The sequence below is a fragment of the Mytilus californianus genome, unplaced genomic scaffold (genome assembly GCF_021869535.1).
Source record: "Mytilus californianus isolate M0D057914Y unplaced genomic scaffold, xbMytCali1.0.p SCAF_3, whole genome shotgun sequence".
NCBI classification, from domain to species: Eukaryota; Metazoa; Mollusca; class Bivalvia; order Mytilida; family Mytilidae; genus Mytilus; species Mytilus californianus.
In genome coordinates this window covers 5,486,692-5,509,621 of record NW_026262679.1, presented here as the reverse complement: position 1 = coordinate 5,509,621, position 22,930 = coordinate 5,486,692, and the positions used below count along the sequence as shown (strand labels likewise).

At 33.3% G+C, this 22,930-nt stretch overlaps 1 protein-coding gene across 2 annotated transcripts in view; it reads left to right on the top strand.

The window, feature by feature from the left end:
• The window catches only part of LOC127733874 (uncharacterized), a 37,728-nt gene that overhangs the window by 11,529 nt on the left and 3,269 nt on the right, over positions 1 to 22,930 (top strand). Inside the window, exons 3-6 of one of the 2 annotated variants that reach the window (XR_007997227.1) lie at positions 5,933 to 6,065; positions 6,719 to 6,916; positions 12,632 to 12,829; positions 20,144 to 20,432. Coding sequence is in view for 1 of the 2 variants with exons in the window: in XM_052243320.1 (XP_052099280.1) it covers positions 5,933 to 6,065; positions 6,719 to 6,916; positions 12,632 to 12,829 (529 nt within the window). In the remaining variant the exon portion in view is untranslated. The remainder of the gene's footprint in view (positions 1 to 5,932; positions 6,066 to 6,718; positions 6,917 to 12,631; positions 12,830 to 20,143; positions 20,433 to 22,930) is intronic. The other variant, XM_052243320.1, reaches the window with a different exon arrangement.

Here is a 22,930-nt window from a genome sequence, read left to right as displayed (position 1 = left end):
AGTGCAACTAGATATGATACACTTAAACAGTTTTGAATTTGAACTGTTTAATATAATGGTATAATTAGTAATAAATAATCAGTTGTTGAGACAACACACCCACCCACAGTGATACCCTCAGCCTCCCTCAGCCTTCCTAATACAAAAAAAAAGATTATTTGAATTCATAAATTAATATACAAGACAATTACATTTATTATTAAACATGTTAAACGACAGTGACACTGACAATGAAACAAGCTAACTTAACACCAAAAGCACATTAAAGTGTCTTACTAAGTTATGAACTATTTCAAGTAAAAGCAGGACCTGGAATTTAGGTTGTGGACCTTTCAGTTTGGAGTGTCAAAGGTCCTGGACTGTCCAGTACCAAATGTTAATTTTAACCCCTGCATTCACAGTAAAGCGATTTTGACGTGTATTGCAATTCCAAGTAGAATTTACTTTTGGACATTAAACGTTTCGAATGCGTATTAAACTAATTCAAATCAGTTAATAATGTGAATCGAATTCGAATTATGTGTAAACGCAGCATTGATATATCTAAGAAATGAAGAATATTAAAAAAAAGATAGACAAAATATTTGTATTAAATTTGTTGCAATTTTTGTCTTGCCTTGACAGAGTCAAAAAGTGAGACATATATATATATATATAGGCATGCTGTTTTGGCGGAATCAACAATGTATTAGTTTGTGATTTTGTGATAAGGTCTGGTTTCTGGTAGGTCAATGACATTTGGTAAGTAGTTGTGTTAGCATAGGCACATCTCATTACCATAGAGAATATTTGGCCCCACCCCCTTAGTCATGGTCTATTGACTTTGAAACTTTGCATAGTTTACATGTATATGTTTGTGATTAGGTCAGTTTAGGGGGAACCACTAGTGGTAGGTCAATGATATTTGGTGTGCAGTTGTATAAACTTTTTCATTTCTAATTTCCATTGAGATTATTTGGCCCCGCCCCCTCAATCATGCTCTTTTTACTTGGAAACTTATGTTACTTTGAAATTTCATTTATTAGTTTTTGATTAGGTTAGTATTAGGGAAACCAATAGTGGTAGGTCAATGATAATTGGCATGTAGGTGTAGAAGCATTAGTACGTCTCATTTCCATAGAGGATATTTGGTCCTCACCCCTCAGTCATATGCATGATCTATTGACTTTGAAACTTGTACTTAGTTTACATGAATGAGTTTGTGATTATTATGATTATGTCAGTTTAAAATTTACAGTAATCTTAAGTCAAAGCTATTTGGTATGCGAACGTATTGGTATTCAAAAGTTTCATTTCCATGGATATTATATAACCCCACCCCCTCATTATGGTTCATTGACTTAGAAATTGAATTTGTGTTAAGGTTTGTTTAAAGGGAACGACTTATGAAAAGTCAATGGTATTTGGTTTGCAGTTGTACAAGCATTGGCACCTTTCATTTCCATAGAGATTGTTTAGCCCTGTACCTTCAGTCATGGTTCATTGACTTTGAATATCACTTACATGTTAAAGTATTACTATTTTAAGTGTAACATTTGCATTATCAAAATAACAAATAGGCAAAATATATCGTTGTGTTAATAGCTTATTATAGATTAGACATGTGTAATTATTATAAAACTGATAAGGAGATGTGGTATGATTGCAAATGAGACAACTATCCACCAAAATTCAAATGAAGTGGATGTAAGCAATTACAGGCAACCGTACAGCCTTCAAAAATATATGTTGCATCATTGCTAGGCCATTATAACAACATCAGCATTTCTTGTAATACTAGTAAACAAGAAAATTGCACCATTTCAGATAGTTTCAGGTATGATTTGATAATTGTGCATAGTGGCACCAGCTGATCCAACTAAAAGCGCTAATATGGCATATTCAAACTCTAGTACATAGTGGAATTAAACCATACACCACTGTTGGACACCATAATTGAAATTATTATTCTGAAAAGAATATTCCCCCATGCAGTCTGCAACAATTAGCAAAACCTATACTGCATAGTAAGATATAAACGACCACGAAATGACAAATGTAAAACAATAAAACTAAAGCAGCCTGATTTATGTACAAAACAATTATGAAAAATAAATATGATATACAGCAACAATCAACAATCACCAAATTACTGGGTCCTCACTATGGACAGGTACATACAGAATGTGGCGGGTTAAACATGTTAGCTGGCACAAAACTCTCCCCTAACATGGGACAGTGTATGTGCATATCTCAGACATTAAATCTTTAAAAAATAAATTGGAAATAACTTTTGAAAGTGGTAGGATTGGATAGCAGAAACATTACGGTACAAACATTATTTGATACTTGAGAAATAGCTGAGATATATAGATTCTACCACTGCATCGAGTGTGATACGATATTTATCCACTCGAGACAGTTAAATTTTCAAATTTAAAACGCGAGGCTCGCCGAGCGTTTTAAATATTTAAAATTTAACTGTCGAGAGTGGATAAATATCGTATTGCACGAGATTTGGTGGTGGAATCTGTTTCTCTAATGATTTTCAAACAATATGCAGGCAAACTTATTCCGTCTTTTCGAATGATCTGTAAAAAGATGTGTTCTTTCTATGTGACGTCATCAGGCATGGTCGCCTTTTTTCATGCCGTCACAATAGGAAATTCAGAGGAAAGCAAGTAAATTCGACGTCATAATCGGATTTTAACCAATGAAGAACTGAGATCAAACGAACCACACGTTGATTAAATTTTTTTTATACAATGGGTGCAGAAAGGGATAAATTGAAGAATTAGAGAAAAATATTTTCATCCATTCTTCCATAATATTCATCTTAACTTCTGCCAAGTTTACCTTTGATTTTTTTAATTAACTGCCTATAGCGCCTTTGGTGCTTTGATTTTATTATGGGCCCAGTTGGTCCAAATCGGGGTCCAAAATTAAACTTTGTTTGATTTCAACAAAAATTGAATATATGGGGTTCTTCAATATGCTGAATCTAACCATGTATTTAGATTTTTGATATTTGGGCCCGGTTATCAAATTGGTCCACATTGAGGTTTAAAGGGTCCAAAATTGAACTTTATTTGATTTCATCAAAAATGGAATTCTTGGGGTTCTTTGATATGCTGAATCTAACCATGTATTTAGATTTTGGATATTGGAATACCACAAAGGGATGGTAAGAATTGTCTTTGAGAGTTATGGCTCAAACCGTTAAGGAATAAGGTGCAAAAAAGGGGGGAAAGGGTTTCCAGGTTAATGGACATTTACTTAAGTACAAAACATAATTTAAAAGGCAGTGTAAGGTTGGTAATTGAAACTCATTTGAATATCTCACCTAAACTGCCCCAAAAAGTTGCGGGGGGGGGGGGATTTTTTTTTCCAATTTTTTGGGGTTCATATTTTTTTTCTTCAAAGCTTTTGTAATCTTCAATTGCACAGTATTGCGCAATAGCAAGAAATCTTCAATTGCACAGTATTGCGCAATTTCACAATATTGTACAATAGCACAATATTGGGCAATAGCAAGAAATCTTCAATTGCACAGTATTGGGCAATAGCAAGAATTCTTTAATTGCACAGTATTGCACAACAACACAGTATTGCGCAATAGCACAGTATTGCGCAATAGCACAGTATTGCGCAATAGCACAGTATTGCACAATAGCACAGTATTGCGCAATAGCAAGAAATCTTCAATTACACAGTATTGCGCAATAGCAAGAAATCTTCAATTGCACAGTATTGCGCAATAGCAAGAAATCTTCAATTGCACAGTATTGTGCAATAGCAAGAAATCTTCAATTGAAAATAAATACAAATCTTTTAACCAATTTCAATGGGATTAATTTAAAGTCTTTAATTTTTGGGGGTTCTTACCTTGTATTACTTTTTTGGATATTGGGCCCCATTTTTAAATTGGTCTACATTGAGGTCAAAAGGGTCCAAAATTAAACTTTGTTTGATTTCATCAAAAACTGAATTATTGCGGCTGTATGATATGCTGAATCTTATTGTGCATTTAGATTTTTTATTTTGGGCCCTGTTTTCAAATTAGTCCATATTAAGGTTTGAAGGGTCCAAAATTAAACTTTTGATTGATTTCAACTAAAATTAAATTTTTGGTGTTTTTTTATATGCTGAATCTAACCATGCTGTTAGATTTTAGATATCAGACCATTCTAGGTAAAATGAATGTCCCATTTCAAATTTTTAAGCTCTTTGACCACATTTATTTTGTGTCAGAAACCTATATTATGTCAAAAATTTGATCACAATCCAAATTCAGACAGTATCAAGCTTGCATATTGTGTCCAAACTTGCCCCAACTGTTCAAGGTTCGACCTCTGCGGTCATATCAGGCTGCACTCTGCGAAGCATTTTATCTTTATCATGTGAAGAGTTAACAGCATTAGATACAATTCGCTTCCAGTGCAATTTACTAGGAAATAGACCATCAGATATGAAATTGTTTAAGAATTCAACAAGGTCGTACTTTATAAGAATGTTTAAAAGGTCGGGAATAAATCCAAAAAAGATGAATCCTCTTGCTTGACCAACATGTATACAGTCTCTGTAAGAACATTTGTTTTGGTAAATGATAGTGTTCTTATGAAAACAGTTTTCTAAAAAAAAAATACAGATTACGTTTCTCTATTTCTGACACAATATAACGTAGGCCAACTATACTTTCGCAAATGTCTGATGTAGTATATGTATTAAACCCCTGTGTCTGTTTTACTACAAAATTTTGAAATCTATTTAGTTAATTCAGATCTTGAGACTTCAATTCGCACCATAGTTCACAGCCATAAAGAACAGTAGGAATAACAACGGATTTGTAAAGCCTAATTAACACAAGAGGAATAGTGTGTTCATTTCTAATGTTTGAAATACTAAAATACAAATTTTTTCCTTTCCTACATACACTATTTGTTCTTGACACCGATGTTATTTTGCTGTTTAATTCAATTCCAATATTTACATGACTGTCAGCTGATACAGGTATAGATTTGCCGCTTATTTGCCAAATCAAGTATGCTTTATGCATGGATTTAGAAAATTGTATTACACATGAGGTCAATAGGTCAAAGTTGAAGGTAGCAATAGCTATAAAAAGTTTGAAAATTTTACAAATCTTTGCTTTTTTATTTGTCATCCGATAAATAATTCCAAAATATGGCTTAGATATAAAGCAAAAGGAAGACTGCCCTATCGTCTGGAGGCCAGATATTTCGAGGGTTTGATATTCTTAAGGTCCAATGACCTGACACTCCGAAGGTCCGATAGTTTTATATTTCCAGAGGAGTTGCACCAATATACCAGTGTGATTTTGCACAGCAATTTCTCGTGTCAATAGACAAGTTTTCAAAGTTCTGAATTTTTTTAGCAAATATTTATTTGCTATATTTTAGAAGTAGCTCACACTAAAACAGCAAAATATTTGCGAATATAATGCTGACCAATGATAAAACAGCATTAGTATGGCATGCATGATTTATTTCTTCATGAAATTGAGTGAAACCACTGGGGGATAATGATATCTCATCTACTACATTTCCGATTAAAAACAATGCATGAACATTGAAAGACTTGTGTCACAGTGATGTATAAGGAATAAAAAACCCGATCAAATATTGTCTTTAATTATAGCAGCTAAAAAGTTATCTACGGTCAAAAAATTAGTTACCTATATCTGACACAAGTTACCTAGGTCTTTTCATTTTTTCAAAGTCATTTATCAACTTTAATCAACTTTATTTATGGGTATGATCAATCATAAAAAAACACCAAAGTGGAGCAACATATTATGCAATACTTTAAAAAATACAAGGAGTTAAAAATCTTAGCAATGTCACCTTCAGCACCTACGTCCGCTTTCTCCCAGTGATAATATTATTCTTTATTGAAAGACTATATACATTGTATCTACATTTTCAATTTAAAGAGATGTTCCAAATCTGCCTGCTTATCATCTGACAATTGGGGACAGGGTAGTAACTTCAATACCTGATGCTGTTGTTTGTAGCTATGTTAGGAATGGTGAAGAAGTAGAGGAGAAAGTTATTGCTGTTGTAGAGGTAAATAATGTTGTATATGATACCATGTTAATATGACTTCCGACTTAATCTGTTGTACAGGTACATGTACATTGTAAGTAGCATATGATGTTAATACAAAATTTACGGACTCCAGATAAGCTGGGTTTTTGGGTAATTACTCAATTGAATTAACTGAAAACCCAATTGATCCAAAAATGCTTGCTTTTAAAAACCTAAAATATATGTTGAAAACTCAAATATTCCCGAAAACAATGACAATGGGTAATGTACACCTTTTAATAAATTCAATAAGTTTAAACTAAACTTGCGAAGAATGATGCATGGAAGTCTCCTAATAGAAATGATAATCACAGATGAAATTTACTCAATAGATCGATTCTTATCTGGAGCTCTGGACTTTCTTTGTCCAGGTCTCTATTCTGTTTTATGGAGTGGCTATGCTTATATAGAGAAATAAACAAAATAAAGTTATATATACAACATGCTATTCTTTAATAATTCACTTCAACATTGTTCAAAGTAAAAGTAAGATTTATTTACAACTTCTCTGCAATGTAATTTCTTAACTACATGTGAATTGTTTCAGATTCTATTTCATGATGCATTTAGTTGTGAGAATTTATTTATATCTGGGATTTTGGATGAATATGCTATATTGATATATTTGAAAGGTAAAGAAAGACTACCCCAGACCAGACTCAAATCTGGAAATTGTGAGGCAGACCAGAAATTCTGAAAGGAAGACATCAGCTATTAAGCATATTGATTCTGGACTAAAAGGCCAGCATGCTGGAGAAATGTTAGCAGTTATTCCTTCATCTGTATTTGGTTCTAATGGAATATATGGAATCATAGTACAGGGAACAATGGTATGGATTCTTATTATAAAGAATGGAAATGAGGAAAATGTCAAATAGACAACATCTGGACCAAAAATAGGAAACAAAAAACCCAAGGCCACTGATGTGTCTTCTATGAACGGTGGAAGTGCCCCACACTTGGTCGCAGACTGCAGCTTGCCCCTAAAAATGCACTAAGTTCAGCAAAATTAATGCCAAACTAAGCTCTGAGACAAGGAACCAAAATTTTTTTATATGATGTATTTGATTTTAAATGTATATAATCATATGGTTTGCAATGTACATCTGTCAGTTTATCAAATTTTGTTGCAGTTTTCTCATCAACTATGAATCACAGCAGCTTTATATTTGATAGCAAGCTTCAGTATGCAATACCATATTAAGTTTCACAAATTCAGATATGTCACCCATGTATTTCTTGTTTTCTGACTTTGTTTATTGATATTTTTTGGGGGTATGCTTTGTGAGCATTTGCTCACACTTAATCTTGTCATTTCAACTGCAGGAAAATTTGGTAAACTTATCCCAGCAAGCAATAGAATACCCTTAAAACATCAACCAATTTATAAATTTTTACTGTAGGATATAATAACAAAAGAAACCCTAATTCACCAAGGACTATCAAAAATTTTGAACTAGAATTGTTATATATTTGTATTATTAGTTGAATTAGAACAAATGAATTAATTAGTGACTGAGTGACTAAACATCCAGCAGCAACTTTATATGCATATTCATAACCACAGTATGTTGATGAGTTCATAAATGACCCCTGCTTTGTACTAGACCGACATGCTGAGTGGATTTTTCATGTGCTAGCAGGAGTGATATCAGGTGCTCCGGAAGGGTTACGCATATCCTGTTTCGCATGCAACACCCTTTGTCTTTCCCAATGGTCAAAGCAGGTAAAATGTCAAATTAGGTAAGTGTCATAATCGGTAAAAGAATAAGAAGCACTCAAGAAAATAGGTCTAAGATCATTTAATACACACTTACTGAAGAACAAACCACCAACTAGTGATGGCAGCAGTAAAACTTCCATAATGATGACAACAGTTTAGACAGAATGTATCCTTGTCTGAGCCTATATGATTGTGTCCTCACAATCTCAAGAAATTCACTGTATAGGACACAAGCTCATAAGAAGTGGATCATAATGAAACTTTACAGAATTGATGTATACAAGGTGAAGTTGTGCAAGTCTTACATTTTTAAAGTTCCCTACCGACAAAGTCGAAGGAGACTTTAGGTTTGCACTCCGTTCGTCTGTCTGTCAATCCGTCAGTCCGGCAAATCAGTTTTAAACACTTTTTTTCTTTATGCTAGAAGATATTGGTTTGATATTTAGTGTATTGTTTTATCTTGACAAGTTACAGATCAAGTTCAAATTTTGGTCTGGTCTGATGACTTTGTGCAGAGTTATGGTCCTTGGACTTAGAAAATTCACTCAATTTATCAGTTTTCTGCCCTTTTTTTCGTCATGCTTAAAGATATTGATTTGATAATTGGTATAAAGTTTTATCATTTCAAATTGCAGATCAAATTCAAATTTTGTTCCAGTCTGATGATTTTGTGCAGAGTTATGGTCCTTGGACTTAAAAAATTCACTCAAATAATCAGTTTTCTGCACTTTTTGTGCCCCTGCCGTAGCAAAGAGGGCATTAAGTTTTACCCTTGTCCGTCTGTACGTCCAAAAATTGGTTTCTGTTCTCTAACTTCAGTTTGCCTCAACCAAATGTTATGAAACTTATCCACAATACTTATTACCACAAAACACAGATCGAGTTTGAAATTTGGTGGCATCACTTTTACCGTTCGAGAGTTATGCCCCTTTACAAATGGAAAAATTGCTGAATTTTTTTGTTTCCTTTCTCTTACTTTAGTTTGCCTCAACCAAATGTTATGAAACTTATCCACAATGTTTATTACCACAAAACACAGATCGAGTTTGAATTTTGGTGGCATCACTTTTACCGTTCGAGAGTTATGCCCCTGTACAAATGGAAAAATTGCTGAATTTTTTGTTTCCTTTTTCTAACTTGAGTTTGCCTCAACCAAATGTTCTGAAACTTATCCACCATGTTTATTACCACAAAACACAGATCAAGTTTGAATTTTGTTGGTGTCACCTTTACTGTTCTAGAGTTATGCCCCTTTACAAATCTCAAAATTGCTGAAATATTTGTTTCTGTTCTCTAACTTTAGTTTGTCTCAACCAAATGTTATGAAACATATGCACAATGCTAATTACCGCAAAACACAGATAAAAATTGAATTTTGGTGGTGTCACTTTTACTGTTCTAGAGTTATGCCCCTTTAAAAATGGAAAAATTGTTGAATTTTTCGTTTCTGTTCTCTAATTTAAGTTTACGTCAACTAAATGTTATGAAACTTATAAAGCAATTTTTATTATCACAAAACTCAGATCAAGTTCAAATTTGGGTAGTGTCACTTTTACAGTTCTAGAGTTATGGCCCTTTATAATCTTATATGCAAGCGGGGGCATCATCTGTGTCCCATGGACACATTCCCCATTTATTTTCATCATGCTTGAAGATATTGATTTGATAATTAGTATATAGTTTTATCATGCAAGTTACAGATCGAGTTCAAATTTTGTTCCGGTCTGATGATTTTGTGCAGATTTATTGTCCTTGGACTTAGAAAATTCACTTAAAATAATCAGTTTTCAACTCTTTTTTTTGTCATGCTTGTTTTTTATCAAATCAATTTTTACGCTTTTTTTACGACCGCAAAAAAAATTTTGTGGTCGTATATTGGTATGACGTTGGCGTCGTCGTCGTCGTCCGAAGACACATTGGTTTTCGCACTCTAACTTTAGTTTAAGTGAATGGATCTCTATGAAATTTTACCACAAGGTTCAATACCACAAAAGGAAGGTTGGGATTGATTTTGGGGGTTATGGTACCAACAGTAAAGGAATTAGGGGCCAAAAATAAGCATTTTTGTAACTTCCAGACATAACTTGTGTGTTAGTGTATGGATCTCTCTGACATTGTACCACAAGGTTCCATATCACAAAAGGAATGCTGGGATTGATTTTGGGGGTAATTGCCTCAAAATTTTAGGAATTAGGGGCCACAAAAGGGGCAAAAAACAAGCATTTTTCTAGTTACATGACAATAACTTGTGTTCAAGCATATGGATCTCTCTGAAATTGTACTGCAAGGTACCATACCACAAAAAGAAGGCTGGGATTGATGATGGGGGTAATTGCCTCAATATTTTAGGAATTAGGGGCCAAAAAGGGGCAAAAAACAAGCATTTTTCTAGTTTCAGGACAATAACTTGTGTGTAAGTGTATGGATCTTTCTGAAATTGTACTACAAGGTTCCATATCACAAAGGGAAAGCTGGGTTTGAGTTTGGGGGTAATTGCCTTAAATGTTTAGGAATTTGGGGCCAAAAAGGGGCCAGAAAACACATTTTTTTCTAGTTTCCAGACAATAACTTGTGTTCAAGTGTATGGATCTCTCTGAAATTGTACTGCAAGGTACCATACCACAAAGGGAAGGCTGGGATTGAGTTTTGGGGTGATGAATCATAAGGGGGTTAAAAAAATTTGGGGGGGGGATTTTTTTTTTTTCCTTTTTTTTTCTTTTAAAATTTTCCATTTTAAGTTGGTTATTTCTGATTTATATTTAAAAGCAAATAATAATGATATGGTAGGAGATACACACCAAACAGGATGTGTAAATTTTTATATCATAAGTATTGTGCAATAGCAAGAAATTTTCAATTGCACAGTATTGCACAATAGCAAGAAATCTTCAATTGCACAGTATTGCGCAATAGCAAGAAATCTTCAATTGGACAGTATTGCGCAATAGCAAGAAATATCCAATAGCACAATATTGCGCAATAGCAAGAAATTGTCAATTGTACAGTTGCGCAATAGCAAGAAATATTCAATTGCACAGTATTGTGCAAAAGAAGATACTTCGTATAAATTGCTTATTTCTTGACCAATTTCAATGGGGTTTTATTTTTGAATTCTTGGGGTTCTTTAATATGCTGAATCTAACAGTGTATTAAGTTTTTGGATTTTGGGCCCCGTTTTTAAATTGGTCCACATTGAGGTCCAAAGGGTCCAAAATTAAACTTTGTTTGATTTCATCAAAAATTGAATTATTGGGGTTCTTTGATATGCCGATTCTAACCGTGTATTTAGATTCTTAATTTTTGGTTCCGTTTTCAAATTGGTCTACATTAAGGTCCAAAGGGTCCAAAATTAAACTTAGTTTGATTTTAACAAAATTTGAATTCTTAGGGTTCTTTGATATGCTGAATCTAAACATGTATTTAGATTTTTGATTATGGGCCCAGTTTTCAAGTTGGTCCAAAATCGGGGTCCAAAATTAAACTTTGTTTGATTTCAACAAAAATTGAATATATGGGGTTCTTTGATATGCTGAATCTAACCATGTATTTAGATTTTTGATTTTTGGGCCCCGTTATCAACTTTGTCCACATTGAGGTCAAAAGGGTCCAAAATTAAACTTTGTTTGATTTCATCAAAAATTGAATTCTTGGGGTTCTTTGATATGCTGAATCTAACCATGTATTTAGATTTTGGATCTAACCATGTATTTAGATTTTGGATATTGGATCATAATAGGTGAATGTCCAATTTAAAATTTTTAAGTTCTTAGACCACATTCATTCTGTGTCAGAAACCTGTGCTGTGTCAAATATTTAATCACAATCCAAATGCAAAGCTGTATCAAGCTTGAATGATGTGTCCATACTTGCCCCAACTGTTCAGGGTTCGACCTCTGCGGTCGTATCAAGCTGCGCCCTGCGGAGCATTTTATCTTTACTATAACGTGGACTTGGCAATTCTCTATATATTAGAAAATTTGTGAACTCAAAATTTCCTAGTTTAAAATGGAATGGAATGAAACTTAACAGATTTGATGTGTACCAGGTGTGGTTGTGCAAGGCATAAATTATTTTTGATCAAATCAATTTTTGGGGTTTCTTTTACCGAAACATGGACTTTGCCATTTCTACATATGTGGAAAATTTTGAATGCAGAATCTCTTACATTTAACAGTGGAATGAAATTTTACAGATTTGATTTATACTAGGTGTAGTTGTGCAAGACATAAATATTTTTATCACATCGATATTTAGGGTTTTCTATTTTCTACACTGGTTTATCAATATCGCTATGTCTACTTACATGTACTTTATGCTTTATCACACTTTGATGTGTTTCCTGGACTCTTCCAGTTGTTATGTCCTCCCTTTAATAAATTTCTATATACAACCCTGGGAATGATTCTTAGAAGGTTCCTACTATAGTTCCTTTTTTTTGGTGGAAATCAAACTGCTAGATCAATTTTTATGAAAATTATGCAGGAATGAGTTGTTGCATAGACTGAAATTCTTTTACAGGATTGATCCATTTGGTGCCAATAAGTTTGCAAAGTGAACAATACAGGCACATTAGAGCCTTTGTTGAGTTGACAAGCTTTTATATCTGGGTTCTCTTTCATGTATGAGGTTCAAACAGTAGCATTTTATTTTTATTCTGTTTATATATTCAACCTGACATATTTCACAATACAGCATGTTCTTCTGAAGCTATTTAAGAAAGTAGTATTAAAAGTTGGAAAACTGATAATCAGTACAAAGTGCACATAACAAATGACAGACGAAATCTCTACCATCTGATCAAGTGTATCCTGTTTATTTGCAGATCACATTTGTATCCCTGGCAACAAGTCAAGAATATTGTAATAACCTTAGTGAAGGGAAAATGAAGAATTGTCATGCTACAATAAAGTACAGCAATGCAGTTAATATGCTGTCTACGGAGGGAAGAAAAGAACTTGTCAGTACCTTCCTTGGAATGTCAACTTTACTTGATTGTATGTCACAGGAAATAATGAACTAGGTATTTGTTTGTATTAGTTATCTCTTCAAACATTTTTGTCAAACATTAAACTTAGTTTAGAAGTAAAATACTGCTGGATTGACAACACTTTAGTGAACTGCAAGTTTTATTGTGACGACTAGCTATCGTCGTCTTCAGGACAAATTATATAGACATTACAATCCCTGAAGTATAAAAAAATGGTATCTAAATTTTAACGTCATAATGTGTTTACTCCATTGTCTTTGTTGTTCCTGGTTATCAATATATGAATGAAATGAAAAAATTACAAATGTATGTACATAAAGGTAGTAAATTAAAAAATATGTGTAACATGAATGTAAGTACAATGTCAGTGTACAGTTTGTATAAAGTTTCTTCCTAATTTGGACAACACTTTTAGGGCACACCCCTACCACTTCGACTGGCTTCCCTTTGGCCAGAGGTACTACTTCCAATCGCATCGGGAATGCCGTAAAGTGGTTTACCGTCGCAAAATTTCTAGGCAATTTAGGGATGGTATCTCTGTTTTTACATTTATATAAATAATTTTGGTGTTGCTGGCACCTAACTAATTTAACATTTAATTTTCTGAAGGCACGGAATGATGGTACATTTATTTCTCGAATCCTTTGCGGCTCTTCTTTGTACATGGATTCTGCTGTCTGATCTTCGTTTGTTCTTTTCCTTTTATTTGTTTGTAGTTCGGCAGAGGTTGATGGTGTCGGTTGATTGCTGGCTTCTTGAAATTCTTCGGTATCGTTCGATTCCATGGTGGCCAAGTGGTCAACGCTGTGTGGTAAAGGCAACTTTGTTGCAAAGGGGTAATATTGTCTTTGATCCACCTGTATATCAGTCCATTTGAGGTTTCCAGACAATAATTTGAAGATGGATTAACAAATTTTCTTCAACTTGCTACAAACCTTTATGACCATAAGGTACAGATCAAGTTTGAATGTGGATGTAACCAGATTTTTTTTTGTTCCATGGTGAAGCCCCTTTGTCAACTGATTATATAGAAAATATTGAGTTTTCAAAAACTTGGAAATGAGGTTTCTTTAGACCTGCCAAAGGTTTATTTATACTATGAGATACAGATCACTTTTGAAATTTGTGCATAATACTAAGTAAATGACTGATATGCATAGAACATACTTATGTAGCAACGTCACTTTATATTAAATTAGATTACCAGTAAAAGAGCATCGTTATATTTTTCTCAATTCCGTTTTTATATCAATACTTCATCATTGGTATTTAGATATACATATCAAAGGGACAACTTGATATCTAAATTAAAATCGTCACACTTGTTCATTTCATGTCTCCATAATAATATATTGTATAGTATCATATATGTTTATTTGATATTGTCTTGTTATTTATTATTTGTATATAATGGAGAAGACGTTCTATGTTGAAAAACTTGTGTCTGATCCTTTTGTTGTTATTTTGACAATAAAATATGTTTAAACTAAACTTTGTAGGAAGCAAGTATTGAATTCAAAAGATCTTGCTTACAAAGAAAATAAGAAACTCATTTTAAGTAAGCTTTTCAAAAAATATTTATGAAGGTTTTCAAATTTATGAATCTTATTACATGTATATATGAATTCTTCCCTTATACCTGTTTCTTCCTTTATTTCCAATATTTTTATGGAAGGTCTGTTAAAGCTTGAGGACATAACATCAGCAAGGATAATAAGTATATATTTAATCATCCAGTGAAATGTTCATTTCAGTACCATTCAAAACAAAGTGTATTTAATACATGTCATGCATCTCATTTAAATAAAACAGAAAAATTAGCACTTATTAACTTAATTTTTTCTGTTTTATCTAAATAAGATGACTTGTATTAAATACACTTTGTTTTGAATTTCATGCAAATTGAAGATTTTTCTCATCACTAATCATTAGTCAGATGTCCATTTGTTGTTCCTTAAATTTTACAAACAATTTTTGAAGCAAGAGAGCTTTCAGAGTGATAGTCAATTGGGTTCACTTCCTATTTACCTCCAAAATGAGTTTCTTGCACTTAAAAGAAATGAAATTAATGAAATTTCTAAGTCAAATATACATGTATTATTGAGATCAAGGGTGATGATCTAAGTTACAAAAATGACCTATTTTTTAACTTTGAGGTAAAGGGTCTAGGTCAACATTCTTGGTACACAACACAAATTTTTGAAGTAACCTACCTACACACAAAATTTTGGAGGCCTAGGTCTTTAGGCAATAAAGTTATAAAAATGACCTATTTATTGACCTTGAGTTCAAGTAACCGCCCTACACACCAAAGATTGTAAGCCTAGGTCTTAAGACAAAAAAATTACAAATTTACCCTGAGGTCAAGGGTCAAGGTCAACATCTTTTGATCTTTTCATAAAACACTTTTTTTCTGCCAGTTAACATTACATTCACTCTGTAGTTAAAAGTTTTTAAAATTTTAATAACTTTCTTAAACTATCCTGGATTTGTACCAAACTTGGACAGAAGCTTGTTTATGATCATAAGATAGTATCCAGAAGTAAATTTTGTTAAAAAAAATCCTGTTTACCGGGTATCCGTATTTTACTTATAAATGGACTTAGTTTTTTCTGCCAGTTAACATTACATTCACTCTGTAGTTAAAGTTTTTAAAATTTTAATAACTTTCTGGATTTGTACCAAACTTGGACAGAAGCTTGTTTATGATCATAAGCTAGTATCTAGAAGGAAATTTTGTAAAAATTAATTTCCTGTTTTTCCGTATATTACTTATAAATGGACTTAGTTTTTCTTCCAGTTAACATTACATAAAGTCTGCAGTTAAAGTTTTTAAAACATTTATTAGATTCATAAACCATCCTGGATTTTTACCAAACTTGGAAAGAATCTTCTTACAATCAAAAGATAGTATCTAGAGGAAAATTTTTAATAATGTTTTCCCCGTTTTTGTTGAGCCTGCGACTAACAGCAAAAGTTGGCGAGACACTGGGTTCCACGGAACCCTTACAAATTTTTGTATTAAACAGAGTAAAATTTAGCGGTATTAGGTCATATGTAATTATATGGTGGAAGGAGATTTGTCCTTTCGATTTCTATGGTAGGGCATTTCATGATGTAATGATATTCGTCGCCTATTTCTTGCATATTACAGATATTACATTTTCATTCTAACATGTCATAATTATACCAACGTCCACTTTCTATAGGTAATGAGTGGTTTACAGTTCAAAATTTACATAATGTTGTAATGTCGTTATCTCCCAGAATATCAAAGTAATCTTCAAAATCCAAATCTTCTTTAAAAGTCCTGTAATTAAGACATTTCGGGGAGTACTGAATTTCTGCATACCATGATTTGTTTTTATTGATCAGTGAGTGTTTGTTTTTTTTTTTTTTTTTTTTTTATTTTTTTATTTCCAACAATTAAAACACATACATGACATACATACAATATAATACATGTAAGATGTATACAATGTTATTATTATAAATACATCATAATTGGAAATATTTGAAATTTTCTATAGATCAGATCTAAAGAAAAAAAGTTCAAAAAATATAAAAATTGATAGATAAATAAATAATAATAATTAACAGTCAGATAGGAGTATAGGAGTGGAAAATGAAGAAGAAGAAAAAGAAGGGAAAAAAACTAAACAAAAACAACAAAAAAAAACAATCAAAAGAATTATCCAGTTACATCTCTATATATTTTTTTAACATTTTTAAATGTAACATATTCATGATGAAAAATATTTGAAAAATTAACTATACATATTTCTTTCGTAACAGCCAGCAACACAGATCAAGGACATAACATGACAATACTATTTTCTTTAAAATAAATGATAAGTAAATAGTCATAAGTTATTATAACAAAAATAGGCATTAGCATGCATTCAATAACAGTTTTTCAAAAACTTGCCATACATAGTCGAATTCAGTTATCTTTTTATTTTTTACAGCTATCATACTCTCTAATTTATACATATCTTTCAGCTTTATTATAATTGCTTGCAATGAGAGATTCTTTTTAAATCATCTAGAATTATACACATATTGTTTAATATAAAGAAAAATCATGTTGTATGGGTTGTTGGGGATATCTTGGATAAGTCTTCAAAAACAAAATTTATTTATTCATTGGGAGACTTATTCCACCGCAAAGGAACCAGTTATCAATATCAAAATTTTGTACAGTATTGCAATTGCAAAATAGGTGTTCTATAGACTCATTTTCTGATTTACAAAATGTACATAATGTTTGTTTAATGTTTAATGTAAGCAAGCCACTTGTGTTCATTCTGAAGGTGGAAAGGGTTAGTAAGTCCGCATTCTTTGAGAATTTAATGAACATGTTTTATTAGTCCCCTACCGACGAAGTCGAAGGGGACTTTAGGTTTGCACTCTGTCCGTCTGTCTGTCCGTCCGTCCGTCTGTCCATCCGTCAGTCCGGCAACTCAGCTTTCCACACTTTTTTTCTTCGTTCTTGAAGATATTGATTTGATATTTGGTATATAGTTTTATCATGACAAGTTATAGATCAAGTTCGAATTTTGTTCTGGTCTGATGATTTAGTCCAGAGTTATGGTCCATGAAAAAACTCCATAACTAATGTTAGAGTACTATGTTAAACCAAATAATCTGTATAAAGGGAGATAACTTATTTTTTAAAAGACATTCTTTTTTTAAATGTTTGAGGTATTTTGTGGCAGGTTTATATGTTATTTTGTATAAACTAATTTTCTGAATGCTACATGTATATATATATTTTTTTTTTATTAAGTGAAATCCTTTAATTAGATAATAATCTATTTTTATTACGGTATATATTTCATTACATTACATTGTGTAGATAAAAGTTGTTGACATTTTACAGGTAAGTTACAAATCTATATTAGTTTGTGACAAATGAAAGAAAAAATATTTGGAACTATTAATTATATTTGATTGTAATTTGAAAATAGATATACATTGTATTACATCATATCTAATGTTAGAGTGTTATAGGTTTTCCACACTTTTTTTCATCATGCTTGAAGATATTGATTGACAATTGGTAAATAGTTTTATCATGACAATTACAGATCAAGTTCAAATTTTTGTTTCGGTCTGATAATTTTGTGCAGAGTTATGGTCCTTGGACTTGAAAAAATTCACTCATATATTCAGTTTTCCACACTGTTTTTAGTCATGCTTGAAGATATTGACTTGATATTTTCTTTTTGTTTACACCATGACAAGTTATAGAACAAGTTAGCATTTTGGTCCAGTATAATTAATTTTTACCCAGTAGGGGACTATGTATTGCCATGCAATACTCTCAGAATGCTTGTTCAAATCAGATTATAACCGATAATTCTGTAATGAAAATATGCCAGCTTATATATGTTATGCAAATTATAACCGTTTATTGTATAATGAAAATATGCCAGGTAACATATAATTTAGATGTATTAAGTAATTCACCTTGTAGAACGCCACATGCTGAAGCCCCTGCTTGTGAAAACATATGTCCACCCATCCATCTCCTGTTCTACCGATGTCATGGAAGTAGCTGGAGCCCCTGCTTGTTAAAACACATGTCCACCCATCCACCTACTGTACTACCAATGTGATGGATGCAGCTGAAGCCCCTGCTTGTGAAAACACATGTCCACCCATCCCATCTACTGTTCTACCAAAGTCATGGAAGCAGCTGGAGCCCCTGCTTGTGAAAACATATGTCCACCCATCCATCTCCTGTGCTACCAATGTCATGGAAGTAGCTGGAGCCCCTGCTTGTGAAAACACATGTCCGCCCTTCCATCTACTGTACTACCAATGCGACGGAAGCAGCTGAAGCCCCTGCTTGTGAAAACACATGTCCACCCATTCCATCTACTATTCTACCAAGGTCATGGAAGCAACTGGAGCCCCTGCTTGTGAAAACACATGTCCACCCATCCCATCTCCTGTTCTACCAATGTGATTGAAGCAACTGGAGCCCCTGCTTGTGAAAACATGTCTACCCATTCGTCTCCTGTTCTACCAATGTGATGGAAGCAGCTAGAGCCCCTGCTTGTGAAAACATATGTCTACCCATTCCTCTTCTGTTCTACCAATGTCATGAAAGCAGCTGGAGCCCCTGCTTGTGAAAACACATGTCTATCCATTCGTCTCCTGTACTACCAATGTGATGGAAGCAGCTGGAGTCCCTGCTTGTGAAAAAATATGTCCACCCATCCATCTCCTGTACTACCAATGTGATGGAAGTAGCTGGAGCCCCTGCTTGTGAAAACACACGTCAACCCATCCACCTACTGTACTACATATGTGATGGAAGCAACTGGAGCCCCTGCTTGTGGAAACACATGTCTACCCATCCATCTACTGTACTACCAATGTGATGGAAGCAGCTGGAGCCCCTGCTTGTGAAAACACATGTCCACCCATTCATCTGCTGTTCTACCAATTTGATGGAAGCAGCTGGAGCCCCTACTTGTGAAAAAACACATGTCCACCCATCCACCTACTTTACTACCAATGTGATGGAAGCAACTGGAGCCACTGCTTGTGGAAACACATGTTTACCCATCTATCTCCTGTACTACCAATGTGATGGAAGCAGCTGGAGCCCCTGCTTGTGAAAACACATGTCCACCCATCCATCTCCTGTTCTACCAATGCGATGGAAGCAGCTGGAGCCCCTGCTTGTGAAAAAACACATGTCCAGCCATCCATCTACTGTTCTACCAATGTAATGGAAGCAGCTGGAGCCCCTGCTTGTGGAAACACATGTCCACCCATTCATCTGCTGTTCTACCAATGTGTTGGAAGCAGCTGGAGCCCCTGCTTGTGAAAAAAACACATGTCCACCCATCCACCTACTTTACTAGCAATGTGATGGAAGCAACTGGAGCCCCTGCTTGTGGAAACACATGTCCACCCATCCATCTCCTGTACTACCAATGTTATGGAAGCAGCTGGAGCCCCTGCTTGTGAAAACACATGTCAACCCATCCATCTCCTGTTCTACCAATGTGATGGAAGCAGCTGGAGCCCCTGCTTGTGAAAAACACACGTCCACCCATCCATCTACTGTACTACCAATGTCATGGAATAGAAGTCCCTTTAAAACATTAGTTCAAAATGGACGAAATATTCTGGAATATTAAGCCACTGGATGAAATATAACAGTAATTGTTTCTGACATAATAAAGGGTAGAAAATATGTCTTCCAACAGGAACAGATATAATAGCATTGTTTATGACGATGTTTTTACAGAAACTTCTTATAGATGGATTAAGTATATGTTTACATCCCAAATAAGTAAATATATTTTCTTTTCGTGTCTGTTAAAGGTAAGCACTGATTCACTTAAAACTGAGACCAAGAATAGTCAAGTCTGTTCACAGCAACCTGATCATACTAAAAGGTTTGTTTGTCCAAAAGATGATCATTCGAACTCTCAGCACGATAGTGGATATGATCAGGGTCTGGACTTTGATTCAATTACAAGTGCCAATCAGGATACACATGGTTTCAACACTGAGTCTCTAGGAATAAATAGATTAAATGAGTATAGTGCTCTACTGACAAACAATAGTGATGGGTATGAATCAATGGATGGATCTACTACAAACAGCCAAGGTACCTAAAACTACGAATAACTATTAGAGCAAATATGATTAAGGAGGCATCAAAATTAGATTTAATTTTCCAAATGACAATACTAAACACTTGTTAATAATTTCCAAAATAAAGAACAATTGTTTCTTGTAAAGGTCTTGCCAATTATATATTCTACATATGTTATCTCTTAAGCACTGTTTCAATTGCCCCGGAATCTATGAGATAAGAATGAAAATAATACCAGAAACTCAAACCTAAATACGGACTAGGGATCTAGGGATAGCTAAAGGGGATCATTTGCAAAAGTGTGTTTGTGGTTAGGTAAGGTATGGGGTAATCGTTATCGGCTGTAATCAATTACATTTTGCAATGTAATCCCATGTAATCAGTAATCATGCAATTTCTGATTACAAATTTAATCGATTACAATGTAAGAAACAGGTGTAATCATGATTACTTTTAGATTACATTCATATGATTACTTGCAGATTACAAATTTTGTATATGAAAATAGTTTTTGATATACAATATAAAAAATAAAAAGATGTGAAGCATGAATGAAAAATTATCAAACTAGTATTCGCTATGATGGATTGTTGTTCAATGTGATTGATCATATCATCTATATAACAAATTTAGTATAACCAAGTTCGGCATGTAGAGTGAAATGCGTATTCAACTTGTAAACGGTTTACTGAAGGAATTTGTCATTGTGAGATTGAGTTCTTGTGATACAAGAATACGCTTCGAAAGCATTTTGTGTTCCTTGATGGAACACTTCATATATTAACTCCAATTTAAGTTTACACAATATTTTGGTATATCTACATGGAAATTCAATAGCACAGAACATTTAGGTCCAATTTTGACTTTGATGATCGACATAAATGAGCCCACTTAATTAATGATCAAATTTAGAACCAAATTTCATTTTTTTACAATTTTATAAATTATATACATAATGAAAATAAGCTACTTTTATAACTTTATTGATATTGCAATAAGGACAATTAATTTTCAATACCCAAGCCCACCTATTGTTTGTCAAAAAAATTTAAGTAGTGTTTAACACCTGTAAAAACATATGGATGTGTCAATCATATCCCCACAGACAATAAAACTACTTAATTGATTTTTCATTATTTGGTGAGGATTTTTGTGAATTGGGCAGTTGACCAAATATTTTATAAAAACAATGTTATATCTTCTACGTAGAATAGGGCACTTGTCTATGCTATCAAACTTTACACGTGCTACACTGCTCCTGGTCGATAAGATGAATAAATTAAGGATATAAAGAAAAATCACAAATTTTCACAAAATTTGCTTTTTTCACAAAAATGAAAAGTTTATAAAAAATTGTTAAATATTACAATATACAATGTTATCCAAAGTAATAATGATTACTTTAAAGAAAAGTAATCTAGTATAATTCATTACATTGGAATTTAGGTGTTATTGTAATGTAATCGATTGCATTAAGGGCATACGATACAGTAGCAGGGGCAGATAATAACGTTTTCAAAACTTTTCGTGTTGTTTTAGCGACGTTGTTAATCAGAACGTTGTAATTTCGCGATTTTTCTAATAAGAACGATTACATTTCGCGACGTCGCTTTAGATGTAGTCATATTTGCGGAAATCCACTGACGTCATAATCCCGATTGCGCGAATTTGAAAAAAATACCTGCAATGAAAATCGGCCAATTCACGAGAATTGTTATATTTATTCATTAATACAACAATATTAACTTCGAATGGGAAAAAAATCAAATCCACATGCTTAATTTTGTATGTCTGTTATTTCATATGGGAAATGAATAAGAGATATGAAAAACACAAGACGTCGATGAGAGAGAAAACCAACTACACAAAAAAAAACATAAGTAATTAATATAGTAACTTCACCATTTGGATAACTCTAAATCGTTATGAGAATTGTACGGATAAATTTAACAGAGACTATCAACAAAATGACAAAAAAACGTAATAAATAATGACAGCGCATATTACTGTTCCTGACTTTAAAAAGGTACATTAAAGAGTTTAACGGCATTTTTAGAATTTAACCCGTGGAATATATAAGTGTACGAAGAAGAATTGTCAGTTAAAATTACTCAGTTATAAGCCCCGTATTATAGACCAAAAACAAAAACGCACCCGTTGATGTGCTAAGCATATCCCCTATTTACATATTTAGAGAGAAAAATCGGCACACAGGAATTAGGTATTTGACAGACCAGAGTTGCAACTCATTGATGTTAAGTTACTGACCAAATACGAAGTCTTTTTGTAAAGTAGTTTCTCAGATAAGAAACAAAATATTTGTTGGACCGGACAAACAATGTGGTTGCACTCACTCCTAGATTGAAGGTATAATACAGACAAGTAATTCAATGATTATATGTACCGTAATAAAAAAAAATACTCTGAAGACAAGCTTAGGTAACTTATCTATTGATACAGAATCATTAAATTTCATGCTCTAATATCGACTGCTGTATGAAATGATATAC